This window comes from Sarcophilus harrisii, chromosome 2 (assembly GCF_902635505.1).
Source record: "Sarcophilus harrisii chromosome 2, mSarHar1.11, whole genome shotgun sequence".
Taxonomy (NCBI): domain Eukaryota; kingdom Metazoa; phylum Chordata; class Mammalia; order Dasyuromorphia; family Dasyuridae; genus Sarcophilus; species Sarcophilus harrisii.
This window is the reverse complement of record NC_045427.1, coordinates 585421886-585439579: the sequence shown is the minus strand read 5'-3', so window position 1 is coordinate 585439579 and position 17694 is coordinate 585421886. Positions and strand designations below refer to the sequence as shown.

Sequence of the window (17694 nt, the reverse complement as noted above, 5' to 3'; positions counted from 1 at the left end):
CAAAGAAACCATTTTAAGTAATTCTAATAGCCTCTGGAGAACTAAAATAAAACTAAATCTAAAATAAAATTAAGGAAGCTTTCAAATCAGGTTGTCAAATTTGCCGAAAAGACTGAAAGCTAACCAGCTTCAAAATGGTTAACATTACAATGATAAAGGTTCCTGTATTTCTTTTGATACTAAGTGCAGTATAAAATTTTTTGCAGGCAATAGAAGACTCACTGTGAAAATCTCTTTTAGTAGGTGTTATCATGCAGGCTCTGACTAATTTGATAAAAGCACTTGCATGGTCTGACATTGAAAAGTTTTCACAGGAGTTCCCAGAATGACTAATTTTAACATCGACATTACTCAATTCTGAATACCCAATTTAAGAACATAATAGTCAATTTGTATCATTCTGAGGTGAGCTCTCATAATAGGTCAAGGAATACTGCTTGTGCAACACAACACAGCAAACAAAATCTCATTACAAGCTGGAATTAAAATTGGTTAGATGACTATACTAAAACAGTAGCTCAAAGGAAACTCCAGGTCCAAGTCCAGGTCCAGGTCCAGGTCCCTAGGCCAGTAAGTAGACCTCACTGAAGTGACTTGAACAAGTCCCATATTGTCAATATAACTGCAGGTCCCCAGGTCTATAGATCCACAGGGAACTACCAGGGGTCCTCAAACTTTTTAAATAGGGGGCCAGTTCACTGTCCCTCAGACTGTTGGAGGGCAAGACTATAGTAAAAACAAAAACTTTGTTTTGTGGGCCTTTAAATAAAGAAACTTCATAGCCCTGGGTGAGAGGGATAAATGTCCTCAGCTGCCGCATCTGGCACACGGGCCATAGTTTGAGGACCCCTGAACTATGTATGCTATTCAATATTTTTTATCAGTTACTTAAAGACATAAACGACTCATTCAACAAATTTTCAAATGATATAAAGCTAGTAAGGAAAGGTAACACACTGGATGACAGAACCAAGATCTAAAATAATGCAATAAAATGGATATCAACAGAGATAAATGTAATGTCATACAAATGCATATAAAAATAAACTCAGGCTGAGAGAGGCAATGATATATGGCAGTTATCTTGAAAAAAATTTTCATGATTTAGTGGACCGTTAGCTCAGTGTGAGTTAGCACTGTAATGTGAATACAAGGAGAGCTAACGTGATCTTGAGCAATATTAAGAGGAACATTGCTTCCAGGAATAAGAAGCCAATAGTCCTACAATATGATGGAATAAAACTTGTATGTCAAGAAATTCTCTGACAGCATGGTGAAATCTATGGATTACTTCTCAGAATAAGATTTTTAAATGCAAAAAGAGAAAATAAATGGGTTTCAAAGGAAAATAGTAATGATATTTTAATAAACCACTTTACTCCCCAGATTAGGAACTCCTGCCCTAGATGCTGTCAAGATTTCATCTGGGATGTTGTATTCAATTCTAGGCACCACAAGTTAAGACAGACAGACATGGAAGAGTGTTCAGAAGAAGGCAAACAGTATGGTGAAAGGCCTTGAGCTCAAGACAAATGAAGATTGTTTGAGGAGACTAGGGTTGTTTAGCCTGAAGAACAGAAAACTCTTCATAACCCCCTTCAAGTATTTGAAGGGCCATCACATGGAAAAGAGACCAAACTTACTCTGGTCCAACGGGGTACAACCAGGAGCAATGGGAATTCTGGCAAAGACTGAGAACGATTTATTAGCTGTGGAGATTCCATTTAGTCATGAATTGTATGATGAGCTCCCTTCTACTTCTCAGTTTTTTTTATTTTTCCTTTTTCACTTTAGCTGAGCAAACATAAAGTACATATCATGTAGGCACATGGTATATATTTTATGTTTGCTCAGCTGAAGTGAAACAGGAAAAATAAACAAATTTAGATGCACAAGTTTTTTATTCTAGTTCAATCGATCAATTCTATTAGCTGACAGACCTTTGGCCCCTGCATCGGCTTCTTAACAGTTTATTGAATGCAGACTCCTTGGTTATGCTCCAGGTGGTACTCTGTATGTAAGCACAGGGTAGCCCTCGTGGCAACATTATACAAACATCAGGTGTTGTTGGACTGCATCGTATATCCACTCCCCAGGCTTTCCTTGTACCTCCAATCTCAGTATAGTAGGTGACTAATCAATGCTTGTTAACTGATCAATTGGCTACTGACTCCCAGCTCTACTGATGTATTCCTCAGTCTCTAAATGAGGAGGTTTCTTTCTCTGTCCCTGAGCTCCTGGCTATCCTTCACTTAGCCTGCAGCTGTAGTTTTGTTTACTTTCTTGGAAGTCTACATGGCTTTGCGCTCTTGAAAGATTTCTTTTACATCTGATTCATTTTTCAACATGTGTTTGGCTTGCTTGAAGAACAATCAGTGGGAGGTTGCTAAGACTAGTTCTACTTTTCAGCAAAATCTTGTTTCTCCACCTCTTTTTCTAATTTAGCATCTCATCACTTCCCTAATAGATGTCGCTTTGAGGATGGATATAAGTGGATCATAGTAAATGCCTTAAAGAGTAAAACCTCCACACTTACAAGATGAGAAAACAGGCCCTGAGAAAGACTTGTTGCGGATCATGCCTTCTTTAGAGACTCTCTTCACGTCATAACAGCTACTCCCCATGGCTAAAGGAAATTTCCTCTGCTGTCTACCTACTTCAAAACTCTTACTCAGAAAGCATCTGTTTCTTGTCTGAAGTATTAGCAGTTCTCAGTTCATTTTCCAAAAGGACTGGCAGGTCTTAATCCCCATAAGAAATTGAACATTTTTTTGTTCTAGGCTGTTGACTTCATCTATATCCCTTAGTTTTCTTTGATATGGCATCCTTCAAGTCCTCTTAGGAGGAGAGTTTCTATGATAGAAAGTAGGGGACAGTTGGGATATGTGATTTTATCAGTTTGTATAATACCCACTGTGGAAAAATTCAATCACCAATGCAAAACATCAACTCATTCATAATTTATCATCTTAGAGAGTTGTCTGGAAAACAGAAATTATGACTTGTCCATATATGACAGGGACCATCACTCTTGTGATCTGTGATAAGATAATTTACACATATAATCAAAACAACAGACATTTGTTAAGGCTTTTTTAGAGGGTCACAGCCTCACTTCTTATTGGGTTCAAAATACTTCTTTTCATTTCTAAGTCCATTGCTCAAATAAGGAAGAACAAATTAACTTGGCTTTAAGAAAAAATGGATTTGTAGTCAGAGAACAGTGTTCAAAATCTGTTCTCCACTAAGTAATGACCTTTGGAAAGTCAATTGACTTTCCTAGTTTCCTCATGTGAGAAATAAAGGGGTTGGAGCAAATTGCTCCAAAGCTCCTTTAACTTCAAATCTATGATCCTAAGAGCTTTTCCCTAGGTCCAGAAGTCTTGGAGAGGAATTTTTAATGATGCATTCATTTTCAAAACAGAATTATAAATAATTTGGATGAGTCACAAGGTCATTACACTAAAAGTAATGGTATAGATGCTATTAGATATTATTGCATAATGAGAAATTAGGGGAAATACTAAGAAAAAATAATATTCTATTTGACTTTGACTGGAAATATTCAATTTGATATTTTAAAAGTATAAGTTATTTATATTTTTACCTTACTTAGTATTAGGGAGTTAAAATTTAATTATAAAATAAATAATACACTTACCCTTTCCATTCTCTTAGTAGACTGTTAATGGTACCCTTCAGTACTGACTTCTGAATATCTTGAGGCTGTAAAATGAAGGAAACCAAAAATATTTAGCATCTAACTACTTTAAAAATGTTACTTTTACATGTTGGATATATTTATGGATTTAACAGGGAAAATCTATATTTGATCTATAATAACATTTATTACACAGCAGAAAAAATAGTTTTGTTTTCTCTTTTTTGATAGGATAATTTGATAAGGATGCAAATAAAAAGAGATGATATTTAATACAAAAATTAAAGTGAATATAATTTACTTTATTAAGTTTTGCAATTTTTTTCCTAAATGCTACAAAATGAAGGAATTAAAAGCAAAAATCAAAATGAGAATTTTAACAAAGCAATTGAAAAAAAATCCTAAAATATCATGCAGTTTAATAAATGATATTTCAAACAAATTTGTTATGTAGTAAATATTTTATATAAAGTATATTACATAATATATATTTTGAACAATGTTAAATGTCACGTTTTAATGAATTGTTTTTAATAACAATACAGTTACACAGTTAACATATGAAAACCTTGGTTAATGAGAATTTTTTTATATGTGCTGTGCTTTCATAAAAGTCATAACATGACAAGAAAATACCCATCTCTGGCATTCATTAAACAAACTTACTTTCCATAACAAAAATCTTCACTGGCTCTCAAATGTTTATAAAATAAAAATTCAAACTCTTCAAGATCCTACTAGGTCTAACAACCTTTCCAACCTTGTTCTGATGCCAGCTGGTCAAACTATGGAACCCTCTCAACAGAGAGAAGAGGGTCAGTAGACAGAAATAGGGAGAATAACTAGACTGATATATTAATGAGTATACTCCCTCATTAATTACAACATTAAAAGAATACCTCTACCTCCAGAAGAATTCTGCCAACCATTTGTACATCCTAACCTAGGATTTTGATTTTGATTGGTGTATTTAAAAAGTATCTGTTAATGCATTAAAAAACCCTGCAACCCCCTTTATTCTGAAACAATACTAGCCTTAGTCCTTGCTATTACTCAGATTTATATCTTCAAATTCTGGAAAGAGCCAGGATTACTTGGAAACATGCTTTTTTGTGGAAAAAATAGGCTACTAGCAGAACTTGTTGGCATATGTATATTTATAGCTTTCTGTGTTTGCCACTGCTTTGTACCTCATCATTAAAGACTGTAGGTGAATTTAAATAGTGTGCAGTTATATTTTTCTATTCTTTGAGATCTACATTTGGACTGATTTGTTCTCCTATTGGCAAACTCAAAGAATCTCAAAGCTTAAAATAACACTTTATATAGGTAATTTCTAAATCTATTATCTTTAGCTTCAAAAAAAAGTTAGAGTAAATTCTACATTTATGAATTCACTTAACCTTTAGAACATTTACATATATGCATTTTAAGTAATTTATTTTGTAATACTTACAGTATTTAGTAAGGCATCATACACAGCATTCACAAATTTTGCATTAATCCCAGAATCTTCAATGGTATTAAATGGGGTATTGGCATCTTTCTGCAAAGCAATTAAATGATTGACTATGTTACATGAGTTTATAAAAGCAGTTCTAAGTAATAAAATTGAAACCTACTTTTTTTGTTCTGATAATTTAAAAGAATTTTTATATAAAAATTACTTATATTGAAAGTGAAGCTATTTAGTTAAGTGTATGTGTGTGTATTTGTGTATATTCATTTTTAATACTGAAAAAAGAACCATACAACAAATAATGTTTGTATCATAACAGAACAGAATAGTATTTGTACAGGATTTAAATTATCATTAATTCAAGCATATTTGTGTTAATTTCTGAAACATAAAAGATAAGATAAAGCACAAAGTAATCAAAGTAAATTTTTGTAAAGAATTTTAAATTAAGAAAATATAAAATGAATTGGAAAAGTATCAATTAACCTTAAATGTAGCACTGAGCTCGAGGAAAGAATCAAATGTTGTTAGATAAAAGTCATGGACCTCTTTCCATTCTCCTGATGACTTGACTTTTTCTACATCTTCCCTAAAATGAAAAGCAAAGATCACTTTAATAGAAATAAATTTAATACCCACATAATTACAGTATGCTCTCATTCCAAAATAATATTTTCTTTCCTTACAGGTGAAACTGACCGAAGCATGTAATTTTGAAAAACAAGTGAATATTGAGGGTTTTTTCAGATTAGCATATTCTTGTTATTTGATCTTAAATACAGTTCCATGACATGGTGATTTTTAAATTAGATCACAACATTATTTCACCTCCAATTTTGTGTCAGTCCTCTTTCATCCTGCTAACATAGCCAAGTGCCTAGTTACCAAGGGCATGATGCATATCCAAGTCTAAAGAGAGTTCTATTATTCCAATAAATTCCTGCTATAGCTACTATCTACCATTTGTAAATCATTTGCCTTTACCTCAAAAGTTCCCTTTTCATGAAAAATATAATTTACATTTATATAAATGTTTTCTAATGATTCTTTTCTTTCCCCCCCCCCCCACTGTAACCTAGTGAGATATCTAGGAAATTTCTAGGTGTAGAAATATAAGCAAAGAGAAGGTTGGTTAGTAGTGAAATTGGCATTAGGATTCAGGTTTCTTAATGGCTGTCATCAGAAATTCTAATAAATGTATTTTCTTCATTAACCTGAATGAAAATATCACCCTAGACTATAAGTAAATATATGTGAAGTATGAATGAAAATATTTCACATCTTGGATTTAAAACAAAAATAAATACTGAATATGTAGAAAAAGTATTGGAATTGGAGTGAAAGAACCAGGATTTAAATTTTACCACTGGTACTCGACCTCTGAACCTTAGTTTTTCCATTTCTGAAAGGAGGAGATTGATCTAAGCCATCTTCTAGCTTTGAATCTACAATATTATGATCTTAATAATTTCAATTGTGGTCTTCAAGTCTGGAGGTATATAAGACTCTACAAGGTTCAAATAGGGCACAGCACAGATTTGGAAGGCTTGATATGTTGATGATTCTGTAGTTTCCTTCACGTGATTGGGATGATGGAAAAATACTTGCTTTGGAACTGAAAGATGACATTTGAATTTTTCCTTTCTTCTACTGCTTAAATGAAACTTGCTCTAGGCAAGTTATAGCTTCCTTAAGTCTATGGTTCCCCAGCTATAAAATGAGAGGTTTGCACCAGATGATCACCAATGGGTTTTTCAGCTCTAGATTCTACTGTCTCTCCTCCAGTGAAAACTGAAACTTTTTGAGTCTTTCCATAAGTCTCAATAGTTTGAGAATGTTTTCTGTTTCTTTGGATATCTTTGGACTTATAGTCAAAACAACAATAGTAGAGGATATTTAAATAGTGCTTAAAGGTCTATATGATCTCATTTGACCCTCACGATTCCATAAAAAAGATATTTAAGCAGCTGGCTGATACAGTGGATAGAGCACTGCACTTGGGGTACAGTAAAATAAGAGTTCAAATCCTGCCACTGCTACTCCCTAGTTATGGATGCTGGATAAGTCTTCATTTGCCTTAGTTTTTTCATCTATAAAACTGGATAATGAAAGAATCTACCTCACAGGGTAGCTGTGAGAATCAAATAAGATAACACATATAAAGTGCTTTACAAATCCTAATGTTTTATATAAATGTTAGTTATTACTATTATCCCTAGGGGTGTTAATGTGGCATTACAGACAGGCTGCTAAATAAATAAATTATTATTATTACTTAACTGGTACTCTAAGGCAAAGCCCTGGTTATTATAACCTTAGCTACAATGTCCTTAAAACCATTCAAGCACCAAAAAACTGCAAACTACTATCTATATTATAACTTGATTTTTTTCATAACATTTGAGTGTGGGGTTTTATATGAAACCCTGAAAAAAGGTAGTCAAAGAGTAAAAAAATTTTAGAGGTTATTCAACACTATTTAAGGAACAGTGTATCCTAACTGACCAATATGAGTATCCAATTTCCTTGACAGGAAATATTATAGATATATTTAAATTCATTAAAAGATCATAAATAAGGCTTTAATCTTTTTGTTAATATTTTATTAAATATTTTTGCATCAATTTTCATTAGGGATATTGATTTATAGTTTTTCCTCTCTGACCTCTTTCTTTCTGGTTTTAAATATTAGGTATATTTTAAATTGATATAAACAGTTAAGTTAAAGATGAAGAAGGAAAGATTTTTTTAAAAAATTTCCCAACTTTCTACATAGGCAACAATTAAAAAGCTTCAAGAGACTAAGAAAAATGACAAACTTAAAATTAAGATTGGTTAGAAATATAGACTAGAGATAATTTTGAAAGAAAATAAATCCATTAAAAAGTGACTTTAGGGGTAAATTAAAAGGAAAATCATTTTCACAATTGTACATGGCCTTAAAAATCATATTCTCCATCTTTACTTTATGGGCCCTGATGGCCATAGTAAAACCTAACTATATTTTTTTGGACTCTGCTATATCCCCAGGACCCACATCATTGGGCAAGATTGCTTTAGCCTTGATACTTATACCTCATCGGTACTCCCTGTACTTGGTATGAGAAATAAATCTTTTAAACTCAGAAAGAGGTAAAGTTAAACTCTGTTTTTTATACACAATTGTAGAAGCAAGTATGTACTACTATAGATTAGGGATGTGCACTTAGGAGAAAGGAAGATCAAGTATTATATTCCTATTCCTGACCATTAAATTCCTTTCCCCATTTGCTGAGTACTCCAGCTTCCCAATATGCCTATTACAAACTCATTGCTAGATATGTTCTCCCTCCCATCACAGACATTGAATAAGCATTAAAATGAGCCTTAGCTCCTTCTGGGGAGGAAAAATGAATATTTCTGAGCTAATCACATGTGAGCACTTCAAGCAAAGCTTAATTTTTACCTACTTGTCTTCTAATGTGGAACAGGACAGAACCAGTTACATTCCATTCTGTTAATTGCTATTCTGAGTTTATAAAGACAAACACTCCATTATCTGTCTCACTTAGTCCCTACTGAATGGAAGGAAGAATGGAGAATTTCTTCCAAAAATTCCATTTAAGGAGGGTACTCAGGCCAGCCATCTCTTCATTACCCACCCTGCTACATACATCTATTTGGACTTCCTTTGTTTCCCCCTCTCTTCCCATTTTCTTTCCTTTTATGTTTTGCCATTCCCCTGACAGTGTTATTTCCTTGAAGACTAGAACTGTCCTTTTTATATATTTTTACCATCCATACTTAGGACAATGCCTGGGACATAGTAAGTGCTTAATAAATGTTTATTTCTTGGCTGACTAGCTTACATTTGTATAGAGTCCTCAAAGCTATTTAAGGTATCCAAGTTTAAAACTCTACTGGGACTTTTAGAAACCCTATATATATCTAATGGTCTTCATACACATTTTCACAACACTAAGAAACAGATCACATAAATAATATTATCTTCACTTTTCAAGTGAATTGAGGAACAGAAACTGAGGATCAAGCGGTTTAAATGATTTGTCTAAGGTTACAAGCTGGTAAAAGGCAGAGAAAGGATTCAAATCCAGGTCTTCTAAGTATAAATTAAGTATTTTTTCCTTTATACTACATTCTCTTTCTAAAAATCTTCCTGTACCTTTTTTGAAGTTTCCTACTTTTATCTAAAAGATAGTTTTTGAAAGTAGAGTTTTAAGTATGCCATATTAAACAGCTTTTCAGAAACTTGTGTAGGCTACTGGAAGATTCATGGAGCCTTTACTATTTGTATTGCAAATGTAAAAATAACAACTGGCAGCAGTGCATGGATAGTCTCTATTATACCTATACATGTGATCTGCCCTTTGGTTGAAGTTTGTCTGCCATTACTAAAGTCAATTTTTTTTCCTGAGGCAATTGGGGTTAAGTGACTTGCCTAAGGTCACACAGCTAAGTGTGTGCTAAGTGTTAAGTGTCTAAGGCCAGATTTGAACTCGGGTCCTCCTGATTTCAGGGCTGGTACTCTATCCACTGCGCCAGTTGGTTGCCTCTAAAGTAAATTTTTAAAAATCATCCCTTTTCTACACAATAAACATTTATTAAGTGCCTACTATGTGACAGGTATTGTGTTAACTGTAGTCACTGCAATGTGATTATCATACTTTCAAGTGCTCTCTGACTTATTATTGCTTCTTGGAAACCAACAGCAAGCAATATTATTTTGTTATAAGGTTTTCGACACTACTATGCTTCTTAAACTTTCTTTGACTTTTTGTTAAAGTTATTACACATAAAATCTCATATGAATTTCAGATTTAAAAGACTTTTGTAAAGATCAAACAAGAAAAATGACATAATATATAATACTTCTTAAATCATACAACACTATATAAAAGTCAGCAATTGTTGGTATTAATAATAAACATCTATGTTATAAAATCTTTTTTATCAGAGTTGCTAACACATGGAAAAAGGAACTGATTTAAATTTCACTTCTCTGCTGGGTCAACCAGCATTAGAGGCAATAAGGAATAATGAAATAATTGAAAACAAGTAGAAAAGATGACAGCAAAAAGGTATAAATTGCATTATCAATCTAAATATTAAGAATTTGGTAATACTTTATTTTAATTGATCCAAGGTATATAAAACATACTGATTCACTAATTAATTGACAAAGATGCTAATAAGTTAATTAAATGATAAGCATTAATAATTAATGAATTCCATGATAACCCATGAACTCAACACTCCACAAAAGTAAAGAACAATATATTCTGTAAAAGTCTCAAAGGACATGAAGACAAAGTTTTGTAAATATCAATCAGGTAACTGAAACTTACTGAAAGTCTTTCATAGTTTTGGTTCGAATAGGAAGGACAGGTTCTGGAGGAATTGATGCTTTCATTTCAGTTGACAATGAATCAATAGACAGGCGCTGTTTTTGTCTAACATCAAGGCAAATTGGTGGTAGATCTCTCACTGTGAGGCATAAAACAGAACATTCATATAATTATAAACCACTATTCCCAACTATGAAATTACTAGATTAATATGAACAAAGAAAATAGGTATAGAGTATAAAGTTTATTTTTCTAACTAACCATGGATTTATTTGTAACAAAGAAATAGTGGTATGGAATTTTTTGTTTAACAGAAATCAAAGCAATTGAATAAATCAACAAATGTTAATTAGACAAAGGACACTATGGAAAATGCAATAAGTATGAAGATTAAGATTCTTTTCATCAAGCAGCTTCCAATGAAGCAATCAAGTTGAGTAATCAAGACATAAATATAAGGAAATTTAATTAAAGTACAAGAAAAATATAAAAGTCCAGTAACCATAAAAATAAAACAATATTAAATGAATAGAATAGACCAGAGGTATCATACTAGGCCAAGAAAATTCCAAGTGCTCTGAATCGGATTAAAATATAATTGTGAAATACTTAACAAAATAAATAAAAATACAACAAAACATACAGAATGTTAAACTATGGTTTTTTAAATATATGCGATGTCAAAGATCCATTTTTATTTGAGTTTGATACCATTGATAATAATACCAATTAATAGCACAGGAGTGAAGAAGAGATTATATATTTAAAGATACAAAGTACATTTAAGGGAAAAAATTATCTAATAGAATTCTTTCATTTTCTTGATGAGGAAAGTAATATTTTCAAACGTTAAGAATCATCCCAAATGCCACACTGATTCTACCTGTATTGCTTACAAGCTACCTGTATTGAGATAAAAAATGGTGAGAACTCAAATTAGGGTGAAGATTGTATAAATCTAGACAGGGCAGATATGAGAGATTTTGTGGAGACAGAATCAATAAGACGTAGTAAATGATTGGATATAGGGATTAAGGGAGAAAGAAGAGACAAGGTTGGAAATATAGATGATTGCAATGCTCTTGACAAAAATGAGGTAATTTAGAGGAAAATGTGAGTTCTATTTTGCACAAGTTGACTTTGAGATGTTTATGGTATATTTTATTTGAGATGACCAAAAGGCAACTAGTAATACAGACCTGAATCTCAGGAAATAGACCTAGAGTAAAATACACAAATCTGGAGATCATCAGTATAGAGATAATAATTAAGCTCAAGAGACTTTCACCAAGTGAAATAGTAGAAACAGAGAAGAGACTATTTCCCAAGACAAACCCTTGTGGTATCCACAGTAGGTACAATTTGGATAATCTAGATGAAAATTCACTGAAAGCTTGGAATTCTTCAACCTAAGTAACTCCCGATATCCTTCAAGAACACAGCATTCAATACCCAGAGAAAGTAGCATCAGAACCCAGAGAATTCATATCAGTACTAAATGAGACCTAGATGTTTCCCCTAGTAGTATACAGAGTCTAACAAATCCCAATTTGAGAAGTAAGAATGAAGAGTTAAGTAACAACAGCAGCAGCAATAGGAAATATTTCTACTATAAAGGGCTAGCTGGTGACAAAGATGATCATAACATAAACTTGGAAGAGGCCAAGGAGTTTAAAACAACTTCAAGTAAAGTCTCAAAAAAGCAAGCTTGAATATATATTCAAATAGAATTTTTGGAAGAAATAAGGCAAGAATTTAAAGTTAGATTATAAATAATATAACAATACTGAAGGAAAAAATTGGAAAAGAAAGGAGAGATTTGGAAGGAGAATTAACAACTTATACTAACAAGAAATATGAAACTGTATCCAAGGAATTGACTCCTTAAAAATGAGAGTGACTCAAACAGAAATTAATAACTCCAAAAGCCAACAAAGAAATATTAAACCAAGACAGACTGAAAATAGTAAAAAGTGTAAGGAATCTCCTATCAAAAATAACTGACCTAGAAAATAGATCATGGAGAGATAATTTAAGAATTATTGGAACTACCTAAAATCCATAACCAAAAAAGAAATCTGAAACATTTCTAAAAGAAATAATAAGGGAGCAGAGATAAAGTAGCAGATAAGGATTTGCCACCCATCTGACCTCTCCTAATATTTTAATTCAAACAACTTTAAAATGCCTCAAAATAAATTTTGAATGAGCTGAACCAACAAAAGGTTGGGGGAGATTTTTTTTTTGGCCTTAAAAACCTTAAGGCGCTTAATAGGAGTCTATGATACCAGAGTGATAGCCTATCTGGAGCCCATACATGTGGTAGGCAACAATGGTGGCAACAGCAATAGCTTCAAGTGTATTCAGCTTGGAAGACAGACAACTGGTCAGAAAGAGATTACCTGGGACCCTCTGCTGGTTCTGAATGCAAATTATTCTGATCAGCAATTTTATTGTCCCTATGTAATTCTAGGTCACAGTTTCAAAATAGAGAAGAGTACTGATGGCTAGTCACAAGGGAGTAACAAAACAAAGTATAGTGATACTATATGGAGCTGCTGGGGATGAGTCTCTTCCCAAGAAAAGACCAAAGCACAGCCTATAAGAATAGTGACCATATCTTTCCCAAGGTCACACATAATATCTTGGAAGCACCAACAACTCTCAGACCCCTAAAACTAGCTTTGAAAACAGCAGCACAAAAAAGCCTGAAGCTTAGGATAGTACCTTCTTACTCCCAGATGAGCAGAATCCAACTTAGACTAGAAAGTTCAAAATCAAAAAACAGGCTATTGTTTTTAAACAATAAAAAGAATTTGACCATAAAAATACTATGGTGACAGGGAAGACCAAGATATAAACTTAGAATATAACAATGTGAAAACCCAAAAAAGTCTCCAAGAAAAAAAAACCTCAAAGAAAAATGGTAATTGGACTCAAACCCAACAAGAATTCCTGGAAGAGTCAAAGAAAAAGATGAGTGATACAGAGAAATTTATAAAAAACAAAATTAATATCTTGGCAAAAGAAGCACAAAAAAATATTGAAGAAAAAACACCTTAAAATTAGAATTGGGCTAAACAGTAAAAGAGACACAAAAATCCACTGAAGAGAAGAATTTCTTAAAAAGCAAAATTGGACAAATGGAAAAGAAGATACGAAAATTCATTGAAGAAAACAAATCCTTAAAAAGCAGGACTAAGCAAAAATTAAAAGATGTATAAAAGAAAATAATTCCTTCAAAATCGGAAGTGGGACAAACAGAAGTGAATAACTCTATGAGAAATTAAGAAACAATAAAAGTCAAAAGAATGAAAAATATTGAAGAAAATGTGAAATATCTCATTGAACAAAATAACTGATCTGAAAAATAGAGCAAGAAGAAATAAGAATTATGGAACTATATGATCAAATGATAATAGACATCATCTTTCAAGAAATTATACAACAAAATTACTTTGGTATCTTAGCTTCAGAGGGTAAAATACAAATAATCTCCTAAATGAGATTGCAAAATGAAAATTCCTAAAAAGTATGATGGACAAATTCCAGAGCATGCTGGGGGTTGAGGGGTTGGGAGAAGAGGCCTTTAAGGAGACAGAAAAAATCATTTCAAATAGTGTAGATCCACAATCAGAATCACACAAGATTTGGTAGCTTCAACATTAAAAGAGAGGAAGTCTTGGAATAAGATATTCCAGAAGGCAAAAAAGCTAGAATTACAATAAAAAATGACCTATCCCTCAAAACTGTGGGAAAGAAAATAAAATAAATGTAGGGGTAATGGCCAGGAAAAAAATTGAGGGAGTCAAGGGGGCAGAAGGAGGCCAAAGTGAGGACCAAGAAAAGCTCTCAATTTGTGCTTGAAGATAAGAGTTAGTAAGGAAATAATATTAAGATGAAAGTAATTTTGCTAATTGATACATTAATGAAATAGTAAAATTAATCACTATGCTTGTTTGTGCCAAAGAAACAGTTGGGAAGGTAGAGAGGGGTGTTTGTGCTATAAAAAATAAAAAGCATCAACAATTTTTTAAAAAAAGAAAATATGGAAAAAATGGTAAGGCTAAGACACCAAAAAACTGAGAAGAGTTTGGTTTGATAGAGAACAATGTTAGACAAAACCTAGTTCTACAATTGAAAGAATCCAGGTATATAGATGGAAGTGATATTTAGTTCAGAAAGAAGGTTTTTCTGGGGCCAGACAAAAGGTATCCAGAGTACTAGTATATTCTATCTTAATGAAACTCTGGAGTTAAGTAATAAGATGAAATCCTTTTCCTCACATTAGTGAATGAAAGCCAAAATACAGGATATGATATTCAGCTATTAAGGGGAGGAGGAAATGGTAATTCACAACTGCTCTAATGTCCCTGAATATCAAGGCTTTGTTTCAAGAGACAATTTCTTGCTTATACTCAAAAATGGATATTAAAAATAAGAATCAAAAGGAAGCAATCAATGACTATGACGAAGACAGATGACATTAAACTCAAAGTGATTTTAAAAATAGAATAGGCAAGGCTTTCTTTTTTAGCACATGCAGATTTGTTTGAAATATAGAATTTTACAATGCTGTGAAATAAGATATAATGCATTTATCAGTTGAAAACCCGTCATTTAGTTTTCTTTCAGCCAATACTTAAGAACGTTGTGTGCTAAATTGATAAGCGGTGATCATTTTTTTTCCTTTCTTTTAATATAGTGTTGCCAATTTTAGTTGGTTGCTTAGAAACAGTAAGTAAAAACACTTAAAAACGAGTACAGAAAGAATAAGGACTGTGGTTAGAGCTGGCAGTATTATGAAAATTATGAAAAATATATCACACTGTAAGATATGGTAGGATTATTAGCCAAATTTGTCAGATTATTGTTGACAAGAAAAAAGTTTAGATGTGTTAGCACAGGAAAACTGGAGATGAAGAAACTTCACAAATGTGTAGGCCTCCATTTTAAATTTGCCATATCACAGAAAAATTGTGATTTCCATTTCCATGTATATATGAGAGAGTAAAGATAGTAAAAGAATGAAGCTAGAAATAAAGTTGCAAATGGCATGGTACTTTCGGCTTATAGCAAGCAAAGGTTTACCCCAGTTTCCGTTCTTTTCATTCTAAAGAGAATCTCTAACAACAAAGTTTGCTGTGAGAGTTTCCATGTCTAATGAAAGTTCAGAGCTCTAAATTTTATCCCACCAGAAAGAAATTATATTTGATATGTCTGGAACAATTTATGATGATTCAAGTTTTCAATGTATTGTGATATATGTGCCTCATACATAATGAACACTTAATATTTATTGAGTTAAATTGAAGCAGAACACAAAATAGAGAAACTATGTTAAAGTCCAAATGAAAATGACCTCTAAAACTAGAACAATTTTCAAAAGTGACCATTTTGGCCAATTAACAAAAATAACTTTCACTTCTTATTTTCTTAATCCTATCTTTAAGTTAAGAGTCAGTGAATGATGAGATATCCAAATGGCAGGCTGCCAGAAAGAAAACAGAATCTCATCTAGTACAATCATTTCTGGAAATCTGCCTAAATAATATGCCCAAGGTCATATAAGTAGATATAAAAATAGGTAACAATTTGGAATTTCTTTTGGAAAAATTGGCCATCAAATCACATTCATTATAAATTTTTCACTTTTGAAACCCAGAGATGAAATCGTTTACTTACTATTCTTTAGTCACACCTTAAATTTTCTTGCCTCCATGCCTTTGCTTATAGCTTAATCTCCTCTTCAATTTAGAGTAATTACTCTCTCTTTAAAACAACTGAAGTCCTACCATTTCCATTATTTCAAATTCTACTTTCTCCAGCATGTTCACAATTGGAAATGATCTCTTCCTTCTATAATTTTTTTTATTATATTGCATAAATTTTTATAATATGGTATATGTCTTAGAATGATGAAAACAAAAAATGGTATCCACTTAAAATTCTATGTATTTACATATTATTGCTTTCAATAAACATTCCCCATTCACTACAAATAATAGTATTAACAATAGAAGTACTACCAAATCAAGGTAATACACTAAAACACCACTTTCTTTTTTTTTTTTTTTTTAACTATCAAGATAATGTAGTGTATTTTCACCAAACCTTTTTACTTTTTAACTCAGGTTCAGGGCTGGGATTTTAATTCATAACACCACTGTGCAGGAATAAATTATATAAATAAATGTGGTATGTCTCATAGCATAAATATCTAATTTTTTTTCTTCCTCTGAATTATACAGATTATACTATTCAAATTATTTGGCATTTATCTACTAGGAAATACTATTAATTATCTGCCATGTATATATGGCTTATCTCAACTAGACTGTAACTTCCTTCATAGTAAAAACCATCTAACATTTTTTTATCTTCCCACTATATCTAGCTTGAGAGGAAACTGAGCCCTGTAAGTATGAAATAGTTGCTAGTCCTCCAAGGAATGACAATGTGATTCCCCAGGTACTGTGGTCAGAGATCACCTAACATGAGTCAGAGGAAGAAATGCATAGTGGTGACTGGTGATTCTCCAATGGCCAGAGGGAAGAGGAGCCAGCAATGTAGCAACCTGATAAAAACAACAGATAGCTATGGTGGGGGTTTTTTTTGTGCAGCATATACCAAAAATATAATGGAAAACCATTCCCACCCACCTACCCTCAAAGCCTTGACAACTATGATGATTACAGCCCACTTCTAGTAATTAAGGTGGGTGTAAATGATACCACCAAAAGGACTTTAGAAAGCATTTCCAAGGATTGTGAAGTCATGGGTCAACAGTGAAAATGGAAGTCTGGCTACAGACTTCTCTGCCTTCTGATTTTGCCTCAAGTAACTTGATTTTCCAGTTATGACCCCAGGAGAAATGTTCCTTTATGGGCTAATTACAATACTGGAAGAATTTCATTATAATGTTATTTGTACTAAGAAATATTACTTTCTTTAAAAAGTATAACTTTAAAATATATATAATGTCTTATACTTCATATATTTTAGCAAATAATAATTCTTTAGTACAATCTTATCAGAGGTTTGAACATTCAGTAAAGGAAATAAAGAAAGCCAGAACTAAAAGAGCTGTTTTCAACCTGATGTGGCTAATTTCAATAGACTGGATCTTAAACATAGAAGCATGATTTAAACTTGGGTTATTTTCAAATAATTCTGGGAATAGGACAGATTCTGGGACTTTTATAGAGACAGTGTCCATTAAAGGAGAA

General features: G+C 32.5%; 1 protein-coding gene across 1 annotated transcript in view; it reads right to left on the bottom strand.

Annotated features, from left to right (window-relative positions):
- HECTD2 (HECT domain E3 ubiquitin protein ligase 2) overlaps positions 1-17694 on the bottom strand; it is a 103890-nt gene that overhangs the window by 52692 nt on the left and 33504 nt on the right. Inside the window, exons 4-7 of the mRNA XM_031956035.1 lie at positions 10466-10604; positions 5607-5709; positions 5118-5207; positions 3662-3726 (exon numbers count right to left, since the gene is read on the bottom strand). Coding sequence (XP_031811895.1) covers positions 3662-3726; positions 5118-5207; positions 5607-5709; positions 10466-10604 — 397 coding nt within the window. The remainder of the gene's footprint in view (positions 1-3661; positions 3727-5117; positions 5208-5606; positions 5710-10465; positions 10605-17694) is intronic.